This window comes from Oreochromis aureus, linkage group 17, assembly GCF_013358895.1.
Source record: "Oreochromis aureus strain Israel breed Guangdong linkage group 17, ZZ_aureus, whole genome shotgun sequence".
NCBI lineage: Eukaryota > Metazoa > Chordata > Actinopteri > Cichliformes > Cichlidae > Oreochromis > Oreochromis aureus.
The window spans coordinates 7,655,247-7,666,063 of record NC_052958.1 but is presented as its reverse complement, the minus strand read 5'-3'; the positions used below and the strand labels follow the sequence as shown (position 1 = coordinate 7,666,063).

Here is a 10,817-nt window from a genome sequence, read left to right as displayed (position 1 = left end):
GTTGATGTGTAAGCTGAAGGCCCAGAGCCATCTTTCAGTTCCTCTATCAGGCCTTTGCTGGATTTTTTTTCTCTCTATTTCTTAAAGACGTGACTTTCAGATAGTTTTTTTTTTAGACCTGTCACTTCTTCTTTTGTTCTCTTTTTGTCCAGTTTCCTCCATTTTTTTCCTCAGCGCTGCACACCATGTCAAGACATACATTTCCAGCTTATAGCTCTTTGGGAATTTCCTTGTTGGTACAAAAGTACTATATCATGCCTGTATAACAGTATATAACTGTGTTATCTTTGGCATTTTTTATAGCTTCAGCTATAGAAATTAGAAAAAAATTATGTGATTTTAAAGTTACAAAATTGCCACTTTGTTATGTTTGTTATGTAGTCTGTTATGTGTAAAACAACACTGTTTAATGCCTTTCCATCCACCCATTTTCTTCTGCTTATCCTTTTCAAAATACCAAAAACCCCCATTACCCTGAAAATTGTCAAGCAAGGACTGAAAATGAGTGAAAAAGCAGCCAATGTCCATAGAAAAACCTTGGAACACCTCCAGAAATCCTGGAGAACTATTAGTCAAGGCCACTTTAAAAATTAAAAGAAAGTCTGGCTGCTTGGAAGTAAAATATTGAGGAATGAGGGGGGCCTCAATCCCATTAACATCAAGTTGCAAATGGTTGGCAAAAAGAGGAAGGTATACGTTTAACAGAAACACTGACTAATAAAAGTCTTTTTTTTTTTTTTATTTCTTCAATCAGTTCCTATTTGGTTGCTTGTTGTCCACATTATGTTTTCCTTCTTGTCTTGTCATATTTTTAACTGTTATCACAACAATAGCAAAGGAGCACGAGTTTGAGTATTGCTTCAGCGATGTAGAATATAGTCCATTTTCCACCACATAAAAAAGCACACATTAGCTCCAGTCTCCTGTCCTCTCAGGGGGGTGAATCCATGGGGTCCCCCACGGCTTATGATTTATTCATATATGGAGTAACATTCCAACAGTCCCCCTACACAACCTTTCCCATACCCACAGCCACAACAAGATCATGGTAAAAACAGTAGCCGAATTTCACCTCCAAAGCCAGCACCGAGCCTCAGGTTGCTTGCTTTTCCACAGCACATCCATTCATAATTCACCATATAAACTACAAAGGTGGATGGGTAAGTGGACGTGCAAAGTAGTGATGAGACAAGGAGGGGAGAGAAGCACATTTGACACTTCAAAGCATTTTAATGCAGCATTTGCAGCATGAGAAATGAACGTGCATTAGAATGGCTTTTGAAAAAAAGTCCTTTGTACTCGAACACAACGCAAGCTGACACAACACAGGCAGGTGATTATGAGAAAGTCCAGAATGAAAGAAAAGGGAAAGCAGTGTGTGAGATGAGCATGGGTCTCATAAAAACAGATACTCACTCTGACTGACACATACACGTACACACACTCTCTTTCTCTCTCATGCATGTTGAACTCTTTCTTTTTGGCAGTGGAACTCCCTCCAGTTTTGCGCTTCCTCCTCAAAGAGTCTCATGTATTTTTCATCCAGTAGACGTCCCAGCAGAAGCCTTGTGTGTCCGGGAGGGCTCTCCACTGCTGCAAGGTCATGTTCTACACCAATATCCTGATATTACGGGTCTGTAATGTCTCCATGGCTGACTGTAAATCAGTGCTTACATGTCTTGGGTGTTTAGACGCTCTGGCGACCGTCATGGCTACCCTGAAATAAAACTAAGCCTATATCTTACCAGCTAATACTCACCAGAAAGTCCAAAAAACAGAACAATACCGTCATATGTCGAAGATGCTGTAGATAAAGGGACCTTCACTGACGTCGCTGGGTACCTACTACAAGTCCCACAATGCGTCACTCGGCTTTTTCGCTTTGCTGGCGATGTTGTTGCGTTCAGGTACTACTCGGGTTTTTTTTCTTGTTAGACATTTAAATCTCAGCCCCCACTATTTACATAATCACATAATAACTAGTAGATGGAATGAATCCTCAGCTTAGTGTGTGTGTGTGTGTGTGTGTGTGTGTGTGTGTGGTGGTGGTGGGGGGGGCTCAGGCTAACATATTTAAATGATATTCTGTGTAGGCTAATAGCCCTGAAGTGACATTTTAAGAAACTAACAGTTTGTATTGTCTACGAAAAATTAGCTAACATTACTAGTCGAGTCTTCGTTTTTTTAACTATGAAACAAACTAATGTTAAAACAAGTTAACAGTGTCACATACTTAGCAATCAATGTCTTATTGCTGTGTTAGTAGGATTGACAAACAACTAGCTCCAACCCCGATTGAACCCATTCCCTTGACAGTGTTGAACAGGGCATTGGGCTACAAATACAGCCTGCTAAAGCTTATTCATTCTAAAAAGTAGGAAAATGCTGGTATTTAAATACGAACAGCGTTCATTTTCTCCAAATTTTCCGACCATAACAAACAATAATTTGGCAGGGGGCTCCAAAGTGCTCTGACCTCTTCGGGTGTCACATTTCCCACAGAACCTAAAGGCAACGCGTCTCCGTACCACTACGAGCAGCAGCGGCAGCAGCAGCAGCGGCGGCTGAGGCGCTTTCTCTTGCTGTAACCTAAACAATGACTCCTACTACAGAGCGGAGGAAAGCACGCCAGTAGAATGCGTTACACGGAGCCCAAACCTTGCTTTTCGCTGCTATTCCGACCACTCACTTAAACTTGCCGACAGTAAACATGTGGATACCTACAGAACACGAGAAATACGGCGTCGGTAAGTTTAATTTGCCTTTATGTTCCTCTAAAAAATAAACTGTTTTCACTCGCGTTCAGCTGTAAGGGCATGTGTTAATGTGTGCACGGGAACCGGGAGGTGGTGAAGTGGCTGTACTTGGATGCTGATTCCCGGCGCAGTTAGAGACTGAGTGGCTGTGTTTTTATCACGAGGCAAGCGCTCTCTTTCAAACAACCCAGTGATGGGAGCTTGGATTTCATCTCACTGCCACATTGCAAAGCATAAGGTTGCCCGCTTCACCCCCTCCTCCTCTCCCTCCTCCTCCTTCTCCTCCTGATTTGCCAAATGCCACATTTTTGATATTTTTAAGTCTTGCTCGCGCTTTGCCCTATTTTCCCATTTTCATTATGAGGATGTGAACTGGCGAGCTATTTTGACTTCACTACTGCTGTGTGTTCGCTCAGGCTCTGTCTGTTTCAGTGGTGGTGGTGGGGGGAATCAGCTGCTTCACAGCCAGTCGCTATATGTCTGTCTGTGTGTGCTTTGCCCAGCATCTAGAGATTCTTCGAAAGAAAGCCGAACGGGGGGGCAGGGTAAAAATATTGTTATTATTATTGTTGTTGCTTTTTCTACAACGGAGATTGTCCCAGACCTTGAGAAGTCCTGGAAATGTGTGCAGCCTGACGTACAGTGCGCATTGTTCAGACTGTCGGAGGGGGGGCTCTTGGATCAAACACAGTGAAGTGAGACAAACAAGCGACAACAACGCAAACGAAGCCAAATGTGGCAAAGGAAAGAAAACCCCACACAGACTTTGCCCTGTTGGTGTGGCAGGAATTTTCGTCTTCTGCCTGGATTCAAACGCAAAAAAAAAAAAAAAAAAAATCCAGAGGGTGAGGGTGGTGGTGGTGGGGCATCTTATTGAGATGCGGCCGCTGAGAGGCGGCTTAAATGTCTCATAATAATATTCCCTAGAGATATTGGACTGTCCTCTGTGTGTGTGTGTGTGTGTGTGTGCTGCTCTGGTTGAGTCTGTCTAAAAACGAGCCAACGATCATTTCATCTTTTTTTTTTTTTTTTGCAACTAAAGCCAGCCAACCCATTCAAAGTAATAAAACTGTGATCTGTTATGCACAGGTACTCAGTGTGTTCATATCATGCCTTCTTTCCTTGGTTCTCAATGTTGTCTGAGGTGTCCAGAAATCCCACCGTGGGTGCTACGTTTTTGCCACCTTGACTTGACATCAGTGAAGCACAGCGAACCAGAAACTGGCCTTTGACCTCTCCATGTCTCATGTTTGTGATCTGGTCACCTGAGTGCTTTGCTGAATTTCCCTTGCTATACTGTATACTAGTTTCCCTTCCCTCGTAAGTGCTAAATATCCAACCTTCCTCGCTCTGCAGTTATATTGTAATGTGTTTAATCACATGCAGGGTATAGTGTCCAGAACCATTACCCTGCATCATTTTATTTTTTTTATACCACATAATAGATTTATTCCATTTAGCTACTTAAACCCATTCCATGCTGTCAAAGTTCACTTGGCTGGATAAAAGGAGGGCATTTATTTTGAAAGCTAAATACTCACCATTGTCCCTCCGCTGCTAGAGGGCACCCTGTTAATTGGATTAAGGTTTTTGATCCCCCCCATACACACACCCTTTTCCTCAATAACTCCCAATAAGACCCCATTAATTGGCTGAGATTTATTTTTTAAGACTTGTTTTGGCAGAAGCACTCTTCTGTGTGGCCTGATCCTTTTCAAGGAAGGAACTGTGCTGATTTCCTGTTGTGAAATTCAGGTTTGAAGAGCCAGACACACACGCACACAAGAAAGGTTGACACAGATTGCTTTTAGTTATGATAATTGCAGCTTCAGCAGGTTAAGCGGTCTCAGTCAGAGATTCGGGCAGGTTGATTTGTTTTTAGTCTCTCTATTGATCCGCTCGAACCAACAGAATGAGTGATATCCCCTCCAGACACTGACAGACTTTAGAGAAACTATTGAGCAACAAAGAGGGGGTTTAAAAGAGGTGTTTCCTTGCATTGTTGGAAGGAAATATGTGTTTATATTGGTTCACAACTGTCACAGTCAAAGGTGGGATGGAAGGCTGACCTTTTATAGGGATGGTGACAGGAATAGCTGCGTAACAAAAGAGAAAGATATAGAAGAAAGAACCTTGCTTACAGGCGCATACTGGGTGTGAATGTTGGGGGTGTTAGATAGGGTTGCCACACTATGAGAATTTCACTTTCTGTAACATACAGTGACCCTCAGAGGAGTGAAAGAAGAAGGGCGGCTGTTTTCCTTTATTTCCAGCTCCGTATTGTTATTCTTGGAGTCTATTGGAGAAGCCTTTTGTGACTGACGATTCAGAGTAATTCTTATTTACTTTCTTCTGGGCCTTGCTGCAGTGAATCCATTGCCTGGGAAAAAAGCTCCCTTCTCCCTCTTGTTGAACCAGCATTATTCTGATTGGTTTCCTTCTGTAAAAACAAGTGTTTTAACAGCAGGTGGGTGGGGCTTTTGTGCTAACAGAGCTGTGTGGGTGACGCGACCATATTAGGGAGATCCTCCCTCGTTGACCTCATCTAGAGAAAAGAGTGGAAAAAAACTGTCTGAGGAGCTGAGGAAATGAGGCACTTCTAAGGCTTTTAGACTATATACACTTCTTGTAGCTTAGTGTGTTTGCTGCATTGTTTTTACAAATTGCAGCATATATGAAATCAGCTGGTCTCCACATCAATCACTTATTTTGCGGGGCAAAAGGATAACTTAATGCTTATCTTACGGCAAAATAGCTTCACTTGTGAAGTGGCCATTGATGCCCACCTGGAATCACTTTCTAAATTATTCATGCCAGGAGGAACATCTGGTGCTTTACACAGGTCTTCCCAAAACACTGCCTGAAGTGGCATTGCTCTAAGTCGCACCTCACTAGGATTAACGTCATTCACATCTGGTCTTTGTTTTCCACCACACTCCCTTAGCACCTTTCTTGAACGCCGTTGCTGTTGGAATTGCTGCGATATCTAAATATTGGAACAGGAAAGTCCCTGCGTTAACCATTTTTAAATGCGACCTCCTCCTCCAGGTGCTTTCAGCGAACATTTTCTCCCCGTTTGACAGGGTAGGCTGGCTAACTAAAAGGGCTTGGAATTCCTTGGATCTTTGCGGGAACATTTGATCTCGGGCCAAATTGAGATGAGATCAGAATGTCTTGCCGTCTAATTGGAAGGTTGCCGCTTTTGATGTCGATTTGCCTTACGAGCTGAGCGGGGCCCGGGGAAGATGGGGGGCCACTGCCGTTCATGAAATATGAATGGACTCGAGTTGATGTTAAGGTGCCCATTAGCCCACCAGCGGGATGATTACTGGTTTTTAACCTGAAGCTAGAAGGTTGGAAGATTGATGAGACGATGTTAATGTATGATTTCTAAATGGACTTGCTGGGGCTGGGATGGGGAGACACTAAACTGAACAAAGAGGAAAAATCTCTTTATATATGAAAGTCATAGATCTGAGCGCAGAGATGGCACAGGTTCCTGGTAAACAGGATGAGATTGCGGTTGAAAGAAATAAGAGGTGGCGTGACATTACGGCGTTGATTTAAGCTAACCGAATATTTGATGACAGACATACCCGAGGAAGTCTGTCCAGCGCTCCATAAGCAGATGAAGAGTAATCTGTCACGAATGCCGCCCAGGACAAACACACTTTAACTCAGTCGCTGAATAGACAGAGCGAGAGAAAGAGAGAGCACTGGAGGCTGCATTGTGTCATGTTTAGCGAGAGCAGACGTCAGGTTAATGCTCAGACAGAGTGAGGCCTTTCTCCTCATTAAGGCCCTCTGATACAACCAATCAAGCGTGTCATTGCTCATCACAATTTGGATACATAATTAAACCATTTTAACGAGCTGCTTCGGATCTGTTTGCGCAAGTTGAATTCTCTACCAGAGGTTGATTGGAGAAGCTCGATTTAGCGTGCATCCTTTGTTTGAGTGCTGTGGCACAAAAACAGCCAGGAGATGCAGAGAGAAAGGCGCAGCGATCTGATTGAATGTTTCTGCTCGAGGCCCGGCTGAGATGGAGGGGCGACGCTGGGCCTCGGGGGTTTTCCTCTCCCGTGGCTGACATCGCTCGTTTCCTCCCTCGGGAGGATGTTGCTGTAGTTGATTGGGGTAGTTGGAGGAGGTGCGGTGTGAAGCGATGGGTGGTTGAGGGCGCTGGCGCGTGTCAGGGTTGGATTCATTGTCGGAGCGGCCGGGATGCCCTGTTACCCCCAGATTCAACACCCTCCCATCACCACAGGGGGATTAGCAGGTTGTTTTGGAGGGGGCCCTGAGGCCCATTCCACCATTATACCCATGATTTCTTAATGCAAGCAAGCCCCAGGGCGATGTATGGGCAACGGTGGGGGGAGGTGTAAGCCGAACAGCTTGTAATTGCTTGCTTGCCCGTTGCCTCGCCTCCATCTGCAGAGATAGCACCCCTTCCCCTGTGAACACACAAATTTGCACACATACTTGTCCAAGACAATCATTTAGCACACAAGGAGACCATGAGAGGCTCCCTAGTGATTTGAACATATGCACAAAATAAAACAAAAAGAGTTAAAAATCCAGGCACAATCTGTTCCCTGGTGTGCACAATGCAAAGGGTAAATAAATCTACATGGACATGTGACGCATGACGGAATCAATGAGCTTTTTATTCATCACCAATCTAGGAACCCATCGGCTATTGTCTAATGACTTAGCCTCTGGGGACAACCGGCCAGCGTTTCAGGGCTTCCAGTGTAGCGAGGACATTTACGGTTAACAGATATCTAGGCCATGACTTCCACCATACTGAGGTCAGAAGTTGCTAAAATGTGACTGATCAGTACTGTTCACACTGCAGACAGAAACCAGACAGCTTCCGGTAACAAAATCAGCTCCTATACCAGCAGATTGCACATATTTGAATGCAGATTTATGCATACAGAGAGGAAAAAAAATCCTCACCTATTTACCTAGATAACAGCCACTGTAACACAAACATAGACCAGGATGTGAGAAATGCCACCACTGATTCTTCCTGTGTATTTTTCAATTAAACCTTGCTGTATTTGTAATGGAGTCCCCATTAAACCACAAAGCAGTCTTTTTGTTTCTACTCTGCAACGGCGAACACAGGAAACAGAGACGTTTCTTTGATCTCTGTCCTGTGTTGTAGAAGTGACAAGGTTTTACCTCCTTTTGGCTTTTCTTCATCACACACAGTGGGGGGATACTTTTGTGAATCCCACTGGAGTGGGTGACAAACCAGTGTGCTGTAATTGTCCATATCCATGTACAGTGATGAGAGAGGTAGCTGAAGGAGGCGGGAGAGGTGGGGGGGTGGCTCTCATGGATTTCCACTCCACTGACAGTCTGGGATACTTAAAAAGATGATGCGTTTGCTTAGAGGTGGTCAAAGATTTCTTTTTAACCAGAGCACACATGGTCATTATAATGCCTATTACTTATACTGGCACTTAATTCATCAGCTTGTCTGCAGACTAATATTCTTTTTGCAGTCCAAATAATGTAATAAAAATGTAAAATTGTCTACATTTTTCTCTTACAATTGATTTATGTTGACTGTTTTCTTCGCCCCATTTAGATATATGGTAACAGAGCTTGTCTTTGACTATTTGCGTGATATTTGAAATGCAAAAAATCAGACAGCTGTCAAGTAAAAACAACATCTGCTAATAGATTTTCTTTGTTTTAGATGAACCTATTATCATTATTATTATTATTAGTATTATTATTATTATTATTATTATTTTATTAAGATGAAAGCATCACGGTTAGCTGTAAAGTACTCTGTGCCTTTCCAGCAGGCCTGATGCGGTTCTCCTTGCTTGATATCAATCCGTGATCCCTGTGTGAGTGAGGTTAATAGGATATGTCCTATTAGAAATTCAGCAGCCTAACTGATCAGCAGCCCTCCTGCAGGAGAGGCAACATGGGGAGGGTGTGTGTGTTTGTATCATCTGTGTGGGCAGGAGGGGAAAAAAAAAAAGACTGACATACCATTTTCATAAACGAAGGGTGTCTGCTTGTGACAATCATAGTGATTGGCAGGTGAGAAGAGCTGTTTATGCTTCAAAAGACACTTGTGTTATTTTTTTTTTTTTTAATGCTCATTTGCTGCAGAAAAAGCATCGCCTGGACTTGACTAGCATGAGCAATCTGTGTCCTGTGGCTGTAATCCAGGCTTGCATGTACTGACTGTAAAGGAAGTGTACATTGATTTGTTAGTGTTAGTGCTGCCGCCCCGCCGCATTATAATGCCCACAAGGCTTCCGTTTTCAAATAAAACCTTAGGTAACTGATAGCTGCTTGTGCTGCCCCTCAAGTTACTAAAAACCACTCGCTTTATTATTAATGAATTAATAAAAATGGAGTCGCGGTCTGCCCGGGTTAAATCTCATATCTTTAAATGTGTTATTGATCGCTAATAAAGTGTCAAGGTATGCTTAAAGGACTTTAGAAAATCAGAGCTAATGGGTGTGGGTTGCTGTGTTTAGTTATACCCTGTTAATTATCCAGTGGGTGGGTGGGTGGGTGTTGTAGGTGTACAGCCACAGGAGGGTCAGACAGAGTGTTTTGGTCCAGTACTCATCTTACCAAATCTGCCCCTCTATTTGCTTTACTTTGGTATGGCGTCTGGTAGAATTGCTTTTGGACCTGCGAGTTGCTGTCATCACTTGGATAAAATAATGAAATAAATAATTAAAAAAGAGCTATTTTGTATTACTATTGAGCTACAGTTTATTACAGATGGAATAACACAAGGCCTGATGAAACGTCCAGCTCAGGTTGTCAAGGACACTGTTAGGAGTTTATCACCAGAGCGTCCGTCAGGATTAGTGTCGTGGAGTGAGACAGTGACGGGGAGGTGAAAGGTCTTCAGACTGAAAGCTGTTGAACGTCATTACACGACCTTGACTGGGCGTTCACACGCACTTTCCAAACCTCGCTGGGTTTATCTGTCCCCTGTCTCGCTCTTCTTACCATTTTCTTGTATTGCCTTAATTAAATGGAAGTGCTTCTGGGTGTCTGTCTGTATTGAATTGAAGTCGTTTCAATGCCTATTTTCCCTCTTTGTATCTATTTCTCTGTCGCCCATGCCTGCAGTCTCCTGCTCATTCCTGCAGAGTGAGTTGTTTTCAGAGACAGCAGATTGCGCCGCGATGACCCTTATCTCATTTTCTGCTTCCTTTTTTTTTTTTTTTTTTTAACTTGCTCACTCATTCCTTTGCAGTCTGGCTTCCTTTTTTCTCACTTCCCTATGTCTATTTCACCTTTATCTCTCTTCCATATGAATCCGCTCTCGCCTGTCCCAGATATCGCCAGCTACTGTGTGCTCGTCTGTGTCTTGTACATTCAGTGTTACGTACATATTTGTGGGCTTATGTGTGTAATTTTTCGTATGGAGCTTTGTGTTTGTTGGTGCATGGTTGCAGCAGCCGCCTCTGTGGACTGGAACTCTGAATATGATAAATCAGTATGAGTGTCCCTCAGGCTTTGCAGTAGAGCGGTAGCTACGGCGGATGCTACACATCTTTTGTGGTGCTACATGCTCGTCTCTCCATCAAATCCTCTTAAACATGTTCCCCGTTCATGGAAGTGTAAAAAGAAAAGCATTAAAAAGGCTGCAAACTGCTCTTTTTGAAGTTGTCAGAGCAAAATGTACAAATCTTTATGGTTGCACTTGTAGAGAGATCAAAGGACATTACCCCGATTGATGGCTGCTGCTGTGCATATTGACTTATCAGGTGACTGCTCGCTAAATCCCTCCCCTCATCAGTGGTTGCCCTAACATAGCAACTGTAGCTAGGCAGAGCAGGCCTGTCAATCTTTGGATTGCTTTAACATGTAACTTAATAGTTCAGTGGGTGGCTTTTTTATGTCTTGTCTGTGCAAAAGGGCAACAGTTTAAAAAAAAATACGTAGGCAATGGATCTTGGGGAACTATAGTTCAGCAGCTCCATCTAAGTGTGTTACAGAATTCACAGTTCAGTATGAAAGTGCTAATCAAAGAGGCCCAATTCTAGCCACACAGGAAGACAC

General features: G+C 43.3%; 1 protein-coding gene across 4 annotated transcripts in view; it reads left to right on the top strand.

Moving 5' to 3' along the window:
- Positions 1–2,538: 2,538 nt before the first annotated feature.
- Positions 2,539–10,817, top strand: part of dock4b (dedicator of cytokinesis 4b) — a 138,539-nt gene continuing 130,260 nt past the window's right edge. For all 4 annotated transcript variants that reach the window (XM_039601241.1, XM_039601240.1, XM_039601242.1 and 1 more), the window contains exon 1: positions 2,539–2,747. In XM_039601241.1, coding sequence (XP_039457175.1) covers positions 2,711–2,747 — 37 coding nt within the window. In that variant the 5' untranslated portion in view covers positions 2,539–2,710. The remainder of the gene's footprint in view (positions 2,748–10,817) is intronic.